The sequence below is a fragment of the Salvelinus fontinalis genome, chromosome 18 (genome assembly GCF_029448725.1).
Source record: "Salvelinus fontinalis isolate EN_2023a chromosome 18, ASM2944872v1, whole genome shotgun sequence".
Lineage (NCBI taxonomy): Eukaryota > Metazoa > Chordata > Actinopteri > Salmoniformes > Salmonidae > Salvelinus > Salvelinus fontinalis.
The window spans coordinates 13,608,052-13,627,932 of record NC_074682.1 but is presented as its reverse complement, the minus strand read 5'-3'; the positions used below and the strand labels follow the sequence as shown (position 1 = coordinate 13,627,932).

Sequence of the window (19,881 nt, the reverse complement as noted above, 5' to 3'; positions counted from 1 at the left end):
TGTGTATAAATAAACCTACATCTCATTGTTATATCTCTTTGTTAGAACCTTAATCCATACCCGAACCATAACCCTTACATACTAACCTTAAAACCTATCTTTACCATTTTAAATTTCAACTTCAATGTGGGCTATGGACGTCCCAAGGATCCCAGGTAGAATGGACACACTACTTTTTTGTGTTGAACGCAGCCACCACTAGTCTGCCTCTTGCTCCAAGAGATTGACAGAGGACAACAACATGATGGAAATTGACTCACTCCAAGAGGCGTTTAAAGGTTTTTGGGTTTCTTATGAATAGCCTAATACTTAAAGAAAGTCAGACTTTTTGTTCGACTTTTTTCTATACTACAGTGGTTATATTGCCATAAGGTGTTGAATGTAGCTAACGTTAGCTAGCTATAAGCGTATTTTAGCTAGTCAGCTAATGCTAACATTCGGAAGAATAAGCAATGTTGCTAACTAACGTTAGCGTTTCCCCTTTAGCTTAAAGGTAGCTAGCTATCAATTCTCAAACCACCAGAGGTTTATATATTTATTTCTGGATTCAACAATTTAACTAGCTAGTTAGCCATGGTGCTGTTGACAACTCCATCGCACAGCTAACGTTAGCTTAGCTAGCTAACGTTAGCAAACTAATGAACTGATTAAGTTAGCTACCGGTAGTTAGCAATGATGTATACACCATTGGTAGTTAGCTACCATTTCCAGTTAGTTGGATTGTGAACTTTTCTATTGACTACGTTAGTTAGCTAACTAGCCAGTAAGACAATACTATGAAGGTAATTGTTGATGTTATGTAGCTAACTGGCAAGTTGTCCAGCGAGCTAGCTAACATGCTAGCTTGCAAGTTTGAGTTCACTTAACCTGGCCAATGCCAATGGCCACAATTAGCTAGCTCGCTGGGTAGGTCGCTATAAAGGTTTATGAGAACACAATTACATTTTCAGTTGGTGTCACTGTTAGTTAGCAAGCTAGCTAAGTCGATCGGCTCCATTTGGCATTTTCCTTTCTTGAGCTGGTGAGCTAAATGGCTGAACAAATCAAATGTATTTATATAGCCCTTTTTACATCAGCTGATATATCAAAGTGCTGTACAGAAACCCAGCCTAAAACCCCAAACAGCAAGCAATGCAGGTGTAGAAGCACGGTGGCTAGGAAAAACTCCCTAGAAAGGCCAAAACCTAGGAAGAAACCTAGAGAGCAACCAGGCTATTAGGGGTGGCCAGTCCTCTTCTGGCTGTTCCGGGTGGAGATTATAACAGAACATGACCAAGATGTTCAAATGTTCATAAATGACCAGCATGGTCAAATAATAGTAATCACAGTGAACAGGTCAGGGTTCCATAGCCGCAGGTAGAACAGTTGAAACTGGAGCAGCAGCACGGCCAGGTGGACTGGGGACAACAAGGAGTCATCATGCCAGGTAGTCCTGAGGCATGGTCCTAGGGCTCAGGTCCTCCGAGAGAGCATACTTAAATTCACACAGGACACCGGATAAGACAGGAGAAATACTCCAGATATAACAGACTGACCCTAGCCCCCCGACACTAACTACTGCAGCATAAATAGCATGAACACACTGACAGTGTTGTAGTCACAAGTCATCATTAACATTAGCTAGTTAACGTCAATGGCTTCATAAGCAAGCCAATCTATCCAAAGTTCCCTGCTCTGTTGTGTTGTGCTAACTGACTTGATATTACTGTTCTCTTTAGACTTTGACAACAAAGGGAAGAAAGAAGTGGCACCGCTGCTCGACCAGTTTATGTGTCATGTTGCGAAGACTGGAGAAACCATGTAAGGAATGTTCATATTGTCAAGCTTGTAGCTACAGATATCATGCATATGAGAGGGTGAAGCATGCTCAGTGGGATAACTTCAACATTACTGGTTGAAATTATGTAAAAGGCATAGTCCTAGATCATGCCTAGTCTTCTCTTCTGCATGTGCTGTATTACTTTTGCTAAGAGATCTGTGCTCTGTCTTTCCAGTGTTCAGTGGTCTCAGTTTAAAAGCTATTTCCTCTTCAAACTGGAGAAGGTGATGGACGACTTCAATGCCTCAGCACCCGATCAAAGGGGGGTAGCCAATCCCAATGTGGACTCCATTCCATTTGAGGACATGAAGGAGAGGATATTGAAGATTGTGAATGGATACAATGGGTAGGTACCAGTATAACCTTTTAGAATCAACTGTTTTCTTGCGATCATGTCATGCCATCTAAAGAGTTAACGTTGCTGACTTTGTGGTGGTTGTACAAGGGCGCCATCTACTGGAGAGGCTTTCTAGATGTCACATGTACTGTAGTGCTCAAATTTCTTTTTTCTTTTTTTACCTTTATTTAACTAGGCAAGTCAGTTAAGAACAAATTCTTATTTACAATGACGTCCTAGGAACAGTGGGTTAACTACCTTGTTCAGGGGCAGAAAGACAGATTTGTACCTTGTCAGCTCGGTGATTCGATCTGGCAACCTTTCTGTTACTGGCCCAACGCTCTAACCCCTGTCCCGGCGCTCTAACCCCTGTCCCGGCGCTCTAACCCCTGGCCCGGAGCTCTAACCCCTGGCCCGGAGCTCTAACCCCTGGCCCGGAGCTCTAACCCCTGGCCCGGCGCTCTAACCCCTGGCCCGGAGCTCTAACCCCTGGCCCGGCGCTCTAACCCCTGGCCCGGCGCTCTAACCCCTGGCCCGGAGCTCTAACCCCTGGCCCGGAGCTCTAACCCCTGGCCCGGCGCTCTAACCCCTGGCCCGGCGCTCTAACCCCTGGCCCGGAGCTCTAACCCCTGGCCCGGCGCTCTAACCCCTGGCCCGGCGCTCTAACCCCTGGCCCGGCGCTCTAACCCCTGGCCCGGCGTGCTAACCCCTTTCCCGGCGCGCTAACCACTAGGCTACCTGCCGCCCCAATGGCAACCATATTGTAAACACGCATGTCATTATAGTTTATTTTATACCTATCTAATTTCACTTTTTTCTTGAGCTAGCCCTACCTCAGGTTTATTTGAGTAACCTCCTCACTTACTTCCCTCAGAATTCCGTTTACGATTCAGCGTTTGTGTGAGCTGCTTACAGAACCCAAGAGGAATTACACAGGGACAGAGAAATTCCTCAGAGGTGTTGAGAAGGTGAGTGGGGTGCCATGTCTGTTAAGGAGCAGTTGTGCAGTGTTATACTAGATTAGATGTGTGTAGTCTCTATATGTTGTATAGTATTTATATTTTGAAGTGTTTGTGTTGAAGGGTTTTTCTTCTTCCAGAATGTGATGGTGGTCAGCTGTGTGCATCCTACTTCAGAGTAAGTGTTGTTTTTGTCCTTATTGTTATACATTATATCAAGGAAACAATTTTACAAAGAGGTGATTCGTTGTATTTATACTGAACAAAAATATGAATGCAACATGCAACAATTTCAACGATTTTACTGAGTTACAGTTCATATACGGAAATCAGTCAATTGAAATAAATTCATTAGTCCTTAATCTATGGATTTCACAACTGGAAGGGCCTGGGAGGGCATAGGCCCACCCACCGGGGAGCTGGCCCAGCCAATCAGAATGAGTTTCCCCACACAAAATGGCTTTATTACAGACAGAAATACTCTTCGGTTTCATCAGCTGTCCGGGTGGCTGGTCTCAGATGATCCCGCAGGTGAAGAAGCCGGATGTGGAGGTCTTGGGCTGGTGTGGTTACACGTGGTCTGCGGTTGTGAGGCCAGTTGGAAGTACTGCCAAATTCTCGAAAATGACATTGGAGGCAGCTTATGGTAGAGAAATGAACGTTAAATTACCTGGCAACAGCTCTGGTGGATATCCTGAAGTCAGCATGCCATTTGCATGCGCCCCCAATTTAAGACATCTGTGACATTGTGTTGTGTGACAAAACTGCACATTTTAGTGGCCTTTTATTTTACCCAGCACAAGGTGCACCTGTGTAATGATCATGCTTTTTAATACGCTTCTTGATATGCCACACCTTTTAGGTGGATGGATTATCTTGGCAAAGGAGTAATGCTCACTTACAGGGATGTAAACATTTGAGAGAAATAAGCTTTTTGTGTGTATGGAACATTTCTGGGATCTTTTATTTCAGCTCATGAAATGTGGGATCAACACTTTACATGTTGCGTTTATATTTTTGTTCAGTATAGGTTATATGAAGTAAAATATTTTTTGAATTACTTTATGTTTCTCTCTGTCATGAAGGAAAAACGGATGCAGTGGTGTGAATAGAATGAATGGTGTCATGTTGCCTGGGAACGCATCTGCTTTTACGGAGAGGTAAAGCTCAAATGACAGGTTCCTATTTTCTCACCGTAGTTTCCTCAGTGATAATTGCCTAAAGGTAAACCACTCACATTTCTGACACTTTTCTTACACTACATTTCTTTCACTCTTCCTCTATTTTCTTGCAGGAAAGTGAATGGCCCAGGGACCCCCAGGCCGCTGAACAGACCAAAGCTCTCTCTAGCGACAAACGGCCTACCGGACAGTACAGAAAACAAAGACCCTACCACAGAGCAGGGACATGACAAACCCTCCAGGTACTTCAGTTGCTACCCAACAGACCGTGTGATACTCACTTCCTACTTTTTTCTTTTGATGAATTGAATGTGTGATGAATCTTCGCTCTCTCAGTGAGGTGTCGGCATCAGGTACCCAGGGGAGCTCTGTGAAGAACAAGCACCATGCCGACGAGGAAGAAGAGGATATGGAGGCTGAGCAACACGAGGTAAAGAGGCTCAAGTTCAGCAAAGAGGATGAGCAGGAGGGGGACACCCTCAGACACGGCCACAATGACAGTTTGTCGGAAGAGGCAGAGTCCATGGTCCAGGAGGAGGAGGACGAGAAGAGAAGTGAGGCTCCCAGTACTGCTGGGACTTGTGAAGACCAAGGTAGGACTGGTTTTTCACTCTTTATTTTCGCCCATCATGCCGACATGCATTGCTGGTACAATCCTTTGTGGATATTAGTACGTGTATGAGCAGAACCAGGAGTTGCCTGAATTGGCAGAATTCTGAGGTGTTCATCGCAGGTTCAGCTTATCTGCTTGCCAGATCTACATCAACCCTTATGCAGTTAACATTAGTAACTCTATTTTTGTGTCCTTGCCTGTCCCACAGAGCCATCGAGCACACAGTTGGAGCCATCAGCAGGGCCCGGGGAGGACGAGCAGGCAGAGAGGGAGGTTCCTTGTGGCTCCCAAGAGGAATGTAATGACATGGACCAGTCAGAACAGCAGGCCCCTGCTGGCGTCCTGGAGAGCCCTGAGACGCGGGACAGCGATGAGGGCAGTGACCCAGTCAGCAGCAGCAGTAGTGTCAGCAGCAGTTGCAGTGAGGAGAGTGGAGCCAGGGAAGAGAGAGCCTCTGCTCCCTCCAGCAGTACTTCTGAGCCACCTGCAGAGGGCGCCATGGAGAGCGGTAGCCTGGACACTGGGACCAGTGAGGAGCCCATGGAGCAGGACTAGGACCTCAGCATCCATCTGTTGACTATTTAGAACATCTGTCCTCAAGTCCAGCTTGAGTGTCACCGGTGAAGGGGATGCGCCATCCTGGTCCCCTAGATACTTTACGCCTTGTCTACATTTTGGGCACTCCTCAAAATGACCACCTGATGTGGGCATAAACATTTTTATTTTGAATCAAATATAAACTGGATTTTTTTTCTACATTATTTAGAGTTTTCATTTTAAGGCTTGTGGTCTCTAGAGGTCTTTGTTTCAGCCTTGATCAGTCTTTGGGGTTGCAGATGATGTTTGTTGTAGCTGTGCTGATAGGTCGGGGTGTTCGCTGGCTTTTTTCCCTCATCAGTTTAAGCATTTGTCAGGAAAAGTAAACCAGGCAGTTTTTTCCCTGTAGCCAGTTTCTCTCTGTGGATTATCACCTCTGCCACACCAGAGTCGAGACAAAGCTATCGCCGCTAATTAACTTCCTCATTATTTATGCTGTCAGTTACTCATTCCGGCGATGAACTAGCTATAATCATTTCTGTTTCTGACTGAAGCACAAGCCTTAGCATCCAGCTCATACCACTGTTTTTACTCGTGCCGCCATCTTGGTTGTTGAAAAAATTTATATTTCCTTGTTTGTTTCCCCCCCATCAATTTTCCTCGTGAGTTGGGAGTATTGAAATAGATTTTCCATATGTGTCCTTATTCTCCTTTTTAAATGCATCTATTTTCTTTGCGATGATACACTACCGACCCAACTCAGAGTAATATAACATGCTACCTTTTACCTTAAAATGTAACATATCATTTTGGGTGCATTGAACCATCATTTATATGAACATTTCAACTTAATTACTTATTTTGGAAAATATGTTTTTTGACAGCCAGTTATTTCATTTCCAAAACCAGCTGTAAGTACAAAGATGACTTCTGCTTTGTATTGTGATGTCACCAAGTTGTTTGACTGACAGATATCCAGAGCATTTACTGGTTACCAGCTTTACACCTGTTTCTGCAGCTGTACTTTTTGATATGTAGAATTTTAAATTTCTGTAAAGTAGATTTTTGTAGATTGTGATACAGTATATGTTCACTGCCTTTGTGAAACCATATATAATTGTATAGTTTGTGTATGCTCTGAATGGTTGGGCTTTCAATGCGGTATTCAAATAAAGCAATAAATGTAAAAAAAAAAAAAAAAAAAAAATAGTGGTCATGCGTTCTTTCTTGAGGCCTTCCATCTATTCCACTGAGCTGCTCTTAAAGGCTTTCGCATGTTCACCTTCCTGGTGATCAGATCACCTCTTATGTAATGACGTCTTAACATCTCTGCGGACTTATTCTAATAAATGTGTTGTTGAAGACGTGAGCTTCTTAAGCTGGGTTTGCTATTATGTGGTCAAATGCTCAGTTCAGGGCGATCAGTAATCAACTGATTACCCTGTCAGATTTCTATGTCATGTTTGAACATGTAGTTCTGGTTGTACTACGAGTCCACATTGAGCTTATATGAAATCCCGCTACGCCCTCCCACGATTCATCAAAACAGGCGACGCGTCAATACAGGATCGAATCCTACTACACCTATTCTGATGCAGGGTTTGCAAACATATTACAAAGGGAAACCCAGTGCCGCAAGCTTACCAGTCAAGATAAATGTCTTCTACGCTCGCTTCGAGGCCAGCAACACTGCACCATGAATTAGAGCACCAGCTGATCCTGTGGTCACACTCTGTAGCCGATGTAAGACCTTTAAACATGTTAACATTAAGACAGATTACCAGGACACGAACTCAGAGCATGTGCTGACCAGCTGGTAGGTGTCTTCACTGACATTTTCAACCACTCCCTGACCCAATCTGTAATACCTACCTGTTTCAAGCAGACCACCATAGTCTGCCTAAGAACGCCAAGGTATCCTGTCTACATGACTATTGCCCTGTAGCATTCACATCTGTAGCCATGAAATGCTTTGAAAGGCTGGTCTTGGCTCACATAAACAGCATCCTTCCAGACACCCTGGACCCACTCCAATTTGAATACCACCCCAATAGATCAAAAAATGTCTCAATCACTTGCACTGCCCTTTCCCACCTGGACAAGAGGACAATCTATGTGAGAATGCTATTCATTGACAACAGCTCAGCGTTCAACACCGTAGTGCACTCCAAGCTCACCTCTTCAACTGGATCCTGGACTTTCTGATGGGGCGTCCCCAGCTGGTGAGGGTAGGCAACAAAACATGCACCACACTGACCCTCAAAACGGGGGCTCCCTTAGGTGCATGCTTAGTCCCCTTCTGTACTCCCTGTTCACCCACGACTCCAACACCATCATTAAGTTTGCCAACAACACGACGTGGTAGGCCTGATCACAGACGACGATGAGACAGCCTTTAGGGAGAATGTCAGAGACCTTGCAGTGTGGTGGAAGGACAACAACCTCTCCCTCAACGTCACCAACACAAATGAGCTGATCGTGGACTACAGGAAACAGAGGGCTGAGCAGGCCCCCATTCACATCAACAGAGCTGTACTGGAGCCGGTCAAGAGCTTCAAGTTCGTTGGTGTCCACATCACTAAGGATCTATCATGGTCCAAACACTCCAACACAGTCGTGAAGAAGGCATGTAAATGCCTCTTCCCATTCAGGAGGCTGAAAAGATTTGTCATGGTCCCTCAGATCCTCAAAAAGTTCTACAGCTGCACCATTGAGAGCACCTTAACTGGGTGCATCACCGCTTGGTATGGCAGCTGCTTGGCATCCAACCGCAAGGCACTACAGAGGGTAGTGCGTATGGAGCCGAGCTCCCTGACATCCAGGACCTCTGTACCAGGCGGTGTCAGAGGAAGGCCCCAAAAAATGTCATAGACTCCAGTCACTTAAGTCATAGACTGTTCTCTCTGCTATTGCACGGCAAACGATACCGATGCACCAAGTCTGGAACAGACAGGCCCCTGAACCGCTTCTATCCCAAGCCATAAGACTGCTAAATAGTTAGTTAAATAACCAAATAGCTACCCGGACTATCTGCATTGACCCTTTTTGCACCAACATTTTTGACTCATCACATACACAGATCCTACTGTTTATTATTTGTCACTTTATTCCTAGTTATATGTACATCGCTACCTCAATTACCTCGTACCCCCGTATCGACTCCGTACCCCGTGTATTTAGCCAAGTTATCATTTGTCATTGTGTATTTATTATTACGTGTTTTACTTTTCTATTATTTATCTTATTTTCTTTCTCTCTGCAAGTAAGCATTTCACTGTTAGTCTACGCCTGTTGTTTATGAAACACTTGACAAATACTATTTTATTTGAATTGGCCTGAGCTCTTAAGATCTGAAGACTAATGTCTAGGCTTAGGCTCAAAGGGCTACTGCAGTCATACATAGACAACCTGATACTTGCTCAGTTACTGTACATGATTTATGCTTTAAATCTGCAGTCAGTCTTTGAGACCATGCACAAAATGGATGAGAATTGTTAGTAGGTTATATTTGTGATGGTTCACTGGTGCCTTGAGTTTGTAGACCTTGACCAAACAGTAATCCAATCTGAACATAGAAAATAAGACATAGTCTTTCTCCCATGAGAATTAAAGTAAACCAGGGGATCATAGTCTGGGGTTGACAGAGCCTTTGTTAAAACACTGAGGCCCTCGTTTTTATACTTTAATAATGACTGATTCTCGCATGTCGTGTTTTTACAAAGGGGCAGCAACGGTGTTTTTGTTGTTCGCCTTACAGCGTTCGATATGTCTGTCTCTTGGCTGCTGAAATTTACCCAAACTCTCTGAGGAAATAAAGAGTGGATTGTGTAAATCTGAGCAGCAGTGCTGTTCTGTGGGATGGGAAGCAGTGTTAAACTGTAGCCTTTGAAGAGGCATCTCCAGGGAAATAAATGCCAGGCCACCCGGGGAATAAAGAGGTTCTCGCAATCAAATGAGCTATCATTTGATACCTCTCCAGAAATTGTAGAGTTTATAATAGAGTGACACAACACTGGTGACTCATTTGGGCTTCTTCTTTTAAAAGTTTATTCTCTTTGTTCTAAAAGGAAGTTCATGCTCAGGATCTTGCACTGAAGCTATTACTTGCAGTAGGCCTTCACCCCCGTCATTCGGGGGTACTATGCGAAACTTAATTAAGTGCTGTGTTTTCTGTCTCAGTTAGGTTTACACACGTATGTTGCTGAGGGAGCCTCTCATTATTTCTCAGCTGTGTTTGAAAGCCTATCTGTAATATCAAGTGAGTATTGTTTGATCCCAGGGGACCTGGCTTCATTTCTTGGGGATAGAAGAAGGCTAAAGTAGGTAAATATCCAGGCTGCCCATTGTCAGATCTGTATGTAGAGAAGCTTCATTATTCCCCTGACCCTCTGCCTCTCATAACATCACAAAGGCAACACATGGCACCAAGCCCAACAGCAAGCATTTCTTTAGGCTTGCCAAATTCAAGAAGTGTCGTAAACATTTTTATCATGGTTTCCTAAGAGGAACCTTGCACATGGTTTGTTTTGCGTTTTATGCATTTATAATTTTCCTTGTAAATTGGAGTTGATTATTATTGGCACTTCTGTAGTCTAACTCAAACTGGGATGAAATGGAAATTGAGTAGCTCAATATTTGCTTTAATTAATTCATCACTAGCCAAGCGATGGTGCCAACTTTTACTCCTTTTCACTGGGCTCCAGCAAAACCCAAAGGAGTTCTGTGTGTCCTTTGAATCTGAAGCAAGCCTATGGTAGATGTGTGTGTGTGTGTGTGTGTGTGTGGGAGGGGTTATACAAATGTTTTAGATATTTTTTTATGAATGCGACTCTAATGTAAGTGATCTTTGTTTTCCTATTTCCTGAAAATGAAAGAAAAAAGTTAGGCTCCCTCAAGGACATCAGATAACCTGCTTTAAGACCTCAATTCACATGAACAAAGCCTTACTGTAGCCTTGCTGTTCCAGTCTAGAACAGCCCTGCATAATATTTCACACTACAGTATCTATAGTTGAAGTCGGAAGTTTACATACACTTAGGTTGGAGCCATTAAAACTCATTTTTCAACCACTCCACAGATTTCTTGTTAACAAACTGTAGTTTTTGCAAGTTGGTTAGGACATCTACTTTGTGCGTGACACAAGTAATTTTTCCAACAATTGTTTACAGACAGATTATTTCACTTAGAATTCACTGTATCACAATTCCAGTGGGTCAGAAGTTTACATACACTAAGTTGACTGTGCCTTTAAACAGCTTGGAAAATTCCAGAAAATTATGTCATGGCTTTAGACGCTGCTGATAGGCTAATTGACATCATTGAGTCAATTGGAGGTGTACCTGTGGATGTATTTCAAGGCCTGCATTCAAGCTCAGTGCCTCTTTGCTTGACATCATGGGAAAATCTAAAGAAATCAGCCAAGACCTCAGAAAAAAATTGTAGACCCCCACAAGTCTGGTTCATCCTTGGCAGCAATTTCCAAACTCCTGAAGGTACCACGTTCATATGTACAAACAATAGTACGCAAGTATAAACACTATGGAACCACGCAGCCGTCATACCGCTCAGGAAGGAGACGTGTTCTGTCTCCTAGAGATTAACGTACTTTGGTGAGAAAGTGCAAATCAATCCCAGAACAACAGCAAAGGACCTTGTGAAGATGCTGGAGGAAACAGGTACAAAGGTATCTATATCCACAGTAAAACGAGTCCTATATCGACATAACCTGAAAGGCCGCTCAGCAAGGAAGAAGCCACTGCTCCAAACTGCCATAAAAAAGCCAGACTACAGTTTGCAACTGCACATGGGAACAAAGATCGTACTTTTTGGAGAAATGTCCTCTGGTCTGATGAAACAAAAATGGCCATAATGGCCATAAAGACCATTGTTATGTTTGGAGGATAAAGGGGGAGTCTTGCAAGCCGAAGAACACCATCCCAACCGTGAAGAACGGGGGTGGCAGCATCATGTTGTGGGGGTGCTTTGCTGCAGGAGGGACTGGTGCACTTCACAAAATAGATGGCGTCATGAGGCTCGAAAATTATGTGGATGCATTGAAGCAACATATCAAGACATCAGTCAGGAAGTTAGAGCTTGGTCGCAAATGGGTCTTCCAAATGGACAATGACCCCAAGCATACTTCCAAAGTTGTGGCAAAATGGCTTAAGGACAAAAAAGTCAAGGTATTGGAGTGGCCATCACAAAGCCCTGACCTCAATCCTATCGAAAATGTATGGGCAGAACTGAAAAAGCATGTACGAGCAAGGAGGCCTACAAACCTGACTCAGGAACACCAGCTCTGTCAGGAGGAATGGGCAAAAATTCACCCAACTTACTGTGGGAAGCTTGTGGAAGGCTACCCGAAACGTTTGACCCAAGTTAAACAATTTAAAGGCAATGCTACCAAATACTAATTGAGTGTATGTAAACGTCTGACCCACTGGGAATGTGATGAAATAAATAAAAGCTGAAATAATCAATCTCTCTACTATTATTCTGACATTTCACATTCTTAAAATAAAGTGGTGATCCTAACTGACCTAAGGCAGGGAATTTTTACGAGGATTAAAAGTCAGGATTTGTGAAAAACTGAGTTTAAATGTATATGGCTAAGGTGTATGTAAACTTCTGACTTCATCTGTATGTCACAGTTTGTGATGTATTGGATACATTTTAAAAAGTCCCCAAATGTTCTACAGTCCAGAAGTCTCACAATGTCAGATCTGGATGTCTACTACAGTAGCCGACTTTCAAATGTCCTGACTCCTCTGTCCCATGACACCAAACCTTGATTTGAAGTACAGTAGAACTTTGACTTGCTCCAGTACATAACCAATCAAGACAATTGCTTTTGACTTCTTCTGACCGTTTAATTATGACGAGATCCTTGATCAGGAGCCATGCCTAATTTCCACATTGCTTCTAACAGATTACAGATCATGGTACAACAAGTGATGCTTATTGAAATGTATAGTGTAAGACATTGTTCATAATCTTGAACCAAATGCCAGCTTATGGTATATAACCAGTATATTTATCTATTGGTTGCTTGTACAGTACCATGAATCCCAGATTTACCTTGGTTGGTGTCTTTATAATGTGTCTTTAAAATAAAGTCACTTTTTGACAGTTCCCTATATCCTATAATGTATTCTTTACACCTTAAGTTACATTATACTGTGCATTAGTCACGTCAAGCGCTGGGAGGGGATTATAAATTCAGAGGCGGAGCACGGAGTTTGGACTTTAAAGGCAGCAGCATTGAGCAGCAGCAGTTCAAAGGCAGCAGCATTGAGCCATCGGTAGGATGTTCCCCTGGCGGGGTCAGGCATCCCGCTGCGCAATCTCTGTGTCGTCCAATAGAGAGTTCTGTTTTGTTTCCCAGGCAGATTTAACATGATTACCCTGGCCTGAAAGGAAGATGCAGACCCAGTACTGCCTGCAGCTGTTGATAGGAGCTGTGACACATTTCTCCCCACCATGTTGTCACACTCCCCCACATCATAGGGACCGCTCCACTTCCTGGGGCTGCTGGATCCAATGCAGTGAAGTCCTCCACATGAACTTGTGCTGAATGTGCATCACTTTAATTTCACGTAGGCAAAGGCTAGAACCTATAATAGAATGGTTTTGAATATGCTCTAGATGTTTGTGAATTGATCTGATCCATAGGTGACTTATTTGCTAGTAATTTATGTAAATTCTGTACACCATTGTACTTATTTGATTAGAAAAAGGATAGGATTACAACAACAAATAATCCCAACAAGAAACAAACAAAAACAAATCTAGGTCTTTGTTAAAAGTGTCAATTGGTCTGGCATGGTTGTACATCCCAAAGGCCCAGGATACGCTTGTTATTTGTTGATCAATGTCAAGTTCCATTGTCTGGCATGCAGGGTCAAAGGTTCTACACTGCTCTGACAAATGGCAAGCATTACTAGTGGACGGTTGCCGGGTGCTGTCCACTGTAGACAGACAGAACGAGAGTAAGAAAATAGCTTGTTTTTCTCCCACTCCGCGGCTGGGATACTGCACCTGAATGCCCAGGGACAACAGAGGAAGAAGCTCGAGACAAGTTCAACTTTACGACTTCACTAGAGCCGCCAAGTGGAGAGGAGACTAAAGAGGAACACTGTGTAATGTTCTAGAATATTTGGAGGAAAATGGACTGGAAGTCATCCTAGGCTGAGGCCCTGAGGTTTTGAGCCTGAGGTTTGGGTTGTGCTGCTTAATGCGTGGGTGTGAGTCCAAGCGGGCGCCATTCTCAGGTAACTGTTATTTGAACTGCCACTTACCTGTCAGACTGGCATCATCAGAGAGAGATGTAGAACATGGAGTTTTTCCATCTCTGTTTACTCTGTTGAAAAGAGAGAAACCAGCAAAAGAGGGGGAAATGCTAAATGTATGTAAAAAGACACAGCTATAAAGGACTCTTGACTAAATGTCAGGAAAGCCTATATATCATTAGTCTATGTGACACCTGCTCCTTGCCATCTGCTCTCCCATATGGACAGACAGGTGAGAGAGCATGTTGGAGCATCGCTCTTAAAGGCCCAGTGCAGTCAAATATGTGATTTGCCTGTGTTTTATATAAAGTATGAGGTTGGATTTATACTGTGAAATTGGGAAAATTATGGCTTTTTTAGTGTAAGACTTGTTTGAAAAGACTGCCTAAAATTTCAGCCAGTTTTGGTGTGATGGAGGTTTTGCCTGCCTGGTGACAACACCAGGTGATAAATTAGTTAATAGACCAATAAGAAAGAGAGTTTCAAACCTGTTTTCCCCTCCCCACTCAGACCACTCCTAGACAGTCCCAGCTAAATTATTGCTGGAGAAATTGCTATTTGCTTTTTGACCATTTTAATTATTGTTACCCAGAAATTATTATGATTTTGAGATAAAAAGGGCTGCATTGGACCTTTAAACCCCAGATTATTGGCCTTCTTCTCTATAGTCATCACAGGAGGTTGGTAGCACCTTTAATTGGGAAGGATGGGCTCGTGGTAATGACTGGGGAGGAATGAGTGGAATGGTAACAAATACATCAAACACATAGTTTCCATATGTTTGATGTCATTCCATTCACTCCCTTCCAGGCATTATTATGAGCCGTCCTCCCCTCAGCAGCGTCCTGTGATAGTCATGTTACTACACCTGAACGCTTACAACGGTTTCAGAGCAATGCCTGCATTCTTGGTCTCTGCTTTTAGACACTCCAGGGTCATACAATTGGTTATTGTTTATCACTGGAATAATCAGGTTTGCATGACAAAAAAACCTCATGACCAACAAAAGCAATAAAATAATCACTATTTGTGCGATTAAAGATAAGCCTACGCACAGAGCCCCAGGGTTTTGTCTCAAAAGACTCCATATGAGTCTGGTGTGTGCGTTTGTGCGTGCGCATGCAGGTGTCTGCATGTGCACTACTGTCTACTGTCCATTCATGTTCCAGGTCATCTTGTTTTCTATTATCTGTTCATCCCACCAATTCAACTTAAAACACCTGGTTCCTTGTTGTGGTTGATGCCTGGTGGTAGGAGGTGATGTTACAGAATCAGGAAATGATAGTACTTCCTGCTCCAACCCCTGGCCCATTATAAGGCTACTGATGAGTGTAAAACACATAGGTACAGTGAACGATGCAAATTGAGACGTTAAAGTATCTCGCGTTGCTATTTGATTAAAGTCCCTAATAAACCGTTGCAAGGATTCACTTGAAAAGAAAGGTGTCCAAAAGGGGAGTCAGTTTTGACTTTACATAAACCGTGTTGCAGCTGTTTGCAAATGAGCACATTTCCTTGTTTAAAAAAAATACACTATCTGTGAGTTTGTCTAATCGAAAATGTTTTTCAACACCAAAATCTTAGACCATTTTGAGCGGATATGAATTGCTAGTATTACCAGGGTCGCCACCAGGTTGTGGCCTGCTGCATAGGAATACTACAGTCTAATGAAGAGCACTAATCGTCTGCACATTGGTCCCTATCTGCATCTCCTCCAGGCACTCCAGCTAATGGCACTGAAGGGTTTTGTTTATTATACAGACGGGGCTTTTAGGGACCATTTTGTAAGAGGCGTGCTGCTCTTCGCATTGGGTTGTAAAAAGTGTAAATGGGAGACTAATTAAATAAAGGCCAAACTTGTCCCTGACATGGGTGGTAAGAGGGAGAGAGAGAGAGAGAGAGAGAGAGAGAGAGAGAGAGTGTGTGTGTGTGTGTGTGTGTGTGTGTGTGTGTGTGTGTGTGTGTGTGTGTGTGTGTGTGTGTGTGTGTGTGTGTGTGTGTGTGTGTGTGTGTGTGTGTATATCCTGTTAGAATTAGCCTGGCTGGCCGTTAGAATTAGCCTTGGCTGAAGCTTGCCTGGCTGGTTGTTATAATTAGCTTGACTGTAGCCTGGCTGGCCGTTAGAATTAGCTTGGCTGTAGCCTGGCTGGCCATTTGAATTAGCTTGGCTGTAGCTTGGCTGGTCGTTAGAATTAGCTATGTTGTAGCCTGGCTGGCCATTAGAATTAGCTTGGCTGTAGCCTGGCTGGTCGTTAGAATCAGCTATGTTGTAGCCTGGCTGGTCGTTAGAATCAGCTATGTTGTAGCCCGGCAGGCCATTAGAATTAGCTATGTTGTAGCCTGGCTGGCCATTAGAATTAGCTATGTTGTAGCCTGGCTGGCCATTAGAATTAGCTTGGCTGTAGCCTGAATGGCTGGCCGTTAGAATTAGCTTGGCTGTAGCCTGAATGGCTGGCCGTTAGAATTAGCTTGGCTGTAGCCTGGCTGGCTGGCCGGCCGTTAGAATTAGCTTGGCTGTAGCCTGGCCGGCCGTTAGAATTAGCTTGGCTGTAGCCTGGCTGGCCGTTAGAATTAGCTTGGCTGTAGCCTGGCTGGCCGTTAGAATTAGCTTGGCTGTAGCCTGGCTGGCCGTTAGAATTAGCTTGGCTGTAGCCTGGCTGGCCGTTAGAATTAGCTTGGCTGTAGCCTGGCTGGCTGGCCGTTGCATAACTATGAAGAGCACATTAGGCCACATAGACAAACGAGGCAGGGATGAGAGAACTCAAAAGGAAAACATAATTTCAACAGGAGTGTATTCTCTCTTTGGTTCTAGAAGTCTGCCTGTAATATAATAGACTAGACACTCCACACTGTTACAGGGGTACTGTATGAAACATAACATAACTAAGTGAACAGATTGTACACCACACCGTTTCCTTTATTGAAGTGCCACAACGATTCATGAGTGCCACGATCATTTGGAGTTGAATTAGATAAAACTTGGTTGATAAAGTCCAGAGAGCCATACTGTTTTAATTTGTAGTTGTACCCTAGGCCTTTACCACATAAAAAGTAGTTGATAAACAAATATATCTTGTATACGCAGACTGACAAATGAAATGGAGTCTTTTAAGCTTGCCATTTAAGTTGTATTGATTGGTCTGTTGCTTGTGAGAACATGCCACGGGTGGATGGAGATTATAGCTCCAAGTGCTCCAGAGTTCCAAGAAGAATGTGCACAATGAGCAGTGATAATTTACTGCGACAATAGACCTTGAGTCACATTTAGGGTTGCTGGAAGTATCCTAAATCAATGGCAGGAAATAACAATGTTTCTCCTGACTGCACACTTAGCACATCACACCCCGCAGTTATGGGGATCAGCATATTTTGAGACTGCCACCTATAATTACTGACAATACGTAATGGCAGATATATCACAACTGTGCAGCCGGGGCATTTAAGATAGTAGCTGGTTAAATGTTAAATCAATGACATCGAAATATACCATGGACTGAATGTGCCAAACACTGTGGATTTAGGAGTGTTTGCGCTGTTAAAGCTGTGTCTGAGGTCTCTCCCCCGTCTCTGTGTTCCTCTGGTCAGCCTTACCTCATCCCCAGGAGGAACATTAGGACTTCTAATAGTCCATAAACTAGCCTGGGCCAGACACGCAAACCTCCGAGTCCTGCAGTTTAACAGTCAGAAATGGCAGTGACATATAAATGGTAGACCAGTATATAGGGCCATGAGCAGGTTCTGACACAGTTTGGGATGTAATGAAGGGCTAAGTATTTGTATGTGTTATGATTCACACTATACCCGTGTTAAACCATTTGAATATTTTCTTTTACTATTGAAAGCAGTGTTTGGGTGAAGTCTTGTCACACGCTGAGATTTTAATGATTTGCTCCTTCAAGTTGATCAGAGGAAATTCCTCGCGTTTCACTGCCCCCGGCAGGGATATTCTAAAGGAAACAAATTTGTCTCTATTTTCATGGGTATTTCCGTGTCTCTGAGGAATTTGATGCCGCATTACGACCTGTCTCTCTGGACAAATATGTCCTTTGTAGCGTGGACACGGCAAGGAGCGCGAAATGATCAAGTATGAAGACAGGGAAACACCATCTAGTAGCGTATCACCTCATGGCTGAACTCTTGGATGAACCTTTAATCAATGGAAGGCTGGCTGTCTACCAGGCTCTGCAATGGTTGCAATAAATGTGATGAGATGTTTGCAACGGGCAGTGTAGAGTTGTTGAAAGAGTATACCATTCAAGGCCTTGTCATTGGGAAGTGCCAAAAGTGTCGTTTTTGTTACAACTCTGGGGAGGTGGATGTACCATTTGAAACATAAACATATGCTGTAGCTGCATTCCCCGCCACGATACCTTTTAAGCTATTTTCAAGCCATTTACTGTGGGCTTAATAGGCAGACTGTAGTCATGGTAAGCTAATCACGAGTAGTCATGGTAAGCTAATCAGTGTTGTTCCATAACAGCAATCCCTTTTATTTCCTTCTTTCTTCTCTCTTTCTCTCTCAAACACACCAACACGAACAAAAGCGAGCATACACACACGCACAAACACACGCACGCACGCACGCACGCACGCACGCACGCACGCACGCAGGCAGGCACGCACACACACACACACACACACACACACACACACACACACACACACACACACACACACACACACACACACACACACACACACACACACACACACACACACACACACACACACACACACACACACACACACACACACACACACACACACAGAGTTCTATTACAGCGTCCCTGTTAGTCTCTCTCTGGCTGGCTGTGAAGAGGCAGCTCAGCTTCTCAGGTCTCAGGGTAAGAAAAAGCAGAGGCAGTCTGATGACACCGCTCTGATGATATTGTCCTAGAAGATACTGCCAGGACAGCCAGAGGAAACTTCACTGGCCCTCTCACCTAGCTGACAGTTCCGTCACAACACTGCCTCTCGCCAGGGGACTTGGATTGGCTCTGGGTCCTGGGCAGTGGACTTGGATTGGCTCTGGGTCTGAGCAGTGGACTTGGATTGGCTCTGGGTCTGGGCAATGGGCGGGGCTGGCCGGAGACGGCTCACTTGGGCTGCGTTTACACAGGCAGCCCAATTCTGATCTTGCTTCCACTAAATGGTCTTTCGACAAATGACATCAGATCTTTTCACATCAGATCTTTTTCAGATCTTATTTGATTGGTCAAAAGACTAACTAGTGAAAAAAAAATATAAAAATTGAGCTGCCTGTGTAAACGCAGCCTTGGTCTCGCTCTGTGTCCTGTCTGTGTGTGGGCTGTGGGAATATTTCTCGCTGCACACACTAGCTATATTGTTGATATAAGGTCATGATGACATTGTATAACTACACAATTAGTAGGCATAATGCTGCTTCATGAGCAGCGCATAAACGTCTCTCCTATCTTGGTGCGTGTGTGTGTGTTTGCTTGTTTGCTTGTTATGTTGTTTGTCAGTTGTGTTTGTTCATTTCATCAAATCACATTTCACTCTCAGGGATGATGTGGAGAGGGTATTTGAACATCAAATATTGTGAATGTTGTTGATGTTGTCAGACAAACATACCGACAGAGTGCAGATATCACAGCATTCGGCAGACTATTCTTTTGGGACAGATTCAGACTTCGGAAATGTACGCCTTTCCTATGCACGCCTTTCCTACACACTTTTCAGTAGTTTGTATTCAGACATACCTTATGCATGTGCGTAACGGGCTTTGCAGGCGTGGTTTCTTTGTGCACGCTGAATGCATTCAATTCAACCACTGAAAACACTCCCAATTGCTGGCCAAAAGCTTTCCTCTTGGAGTTTTCATTCAATAGGGTTTTCAGTACATCTATCTACATTAGAATTGTCTCGACAGACTCACTAGAATGTATGAAGAAAACATCTCAGAATATTAGGCATCAATGAAAGAAAGCACACACACATTCCTAGTTTTCCGCATCAATTGGTAGATTTAAAAAATACATGCATACTATTTAAATACTTGCATATTATTTAGGGTTAGGAAAGTATTCATGAATAATACAAAAACAGGTTTGGAGAGACCTTTAGGCACTGTGGTTTGATTTATCCCGAGTTGCCATATTCAAATGTTCAATCCATGAAATATCG

At 43.6% G+C, this 19,881-nt stretch overlaps 1 protein-coding gene across 1 annotated transcript; it reads left to right on the top strand.

Annotated features, from left to right (window-relative positions):
* Nucleotides 1-165: 165 nt before the first annotated feature.
* On the top strand, nt 166-6,643 carry LOC129815010 (serine/threonine-protein phosphatase 4 regulatory subunit 2-B-like). Its single transcript, XM_055868260.1, has 9 exons — nt 166-278; nt 1,719-1,800; nt 1,995-2,165; nt 3,031-3,124; nt 3,256-3,293; nt 4,201-4,275; nt 4,410-4,538; nt 4,633-4,889; nt 5,118-6,643. The coding sequence occupies exons 1-9, from the start codon at nt 242-244 to the stop codon at nt 5,462-5,464; spliced, it is 1,230 nt and encodes a 409-aa protein (XP_055724235.1). The 5' UTR covers nt 166-241; the 3' UTR covers nt 5,465-6,643.
* The last annotated feature ends 13,238 nt before the right edge of the window (nt 6,644-19,881 follow it).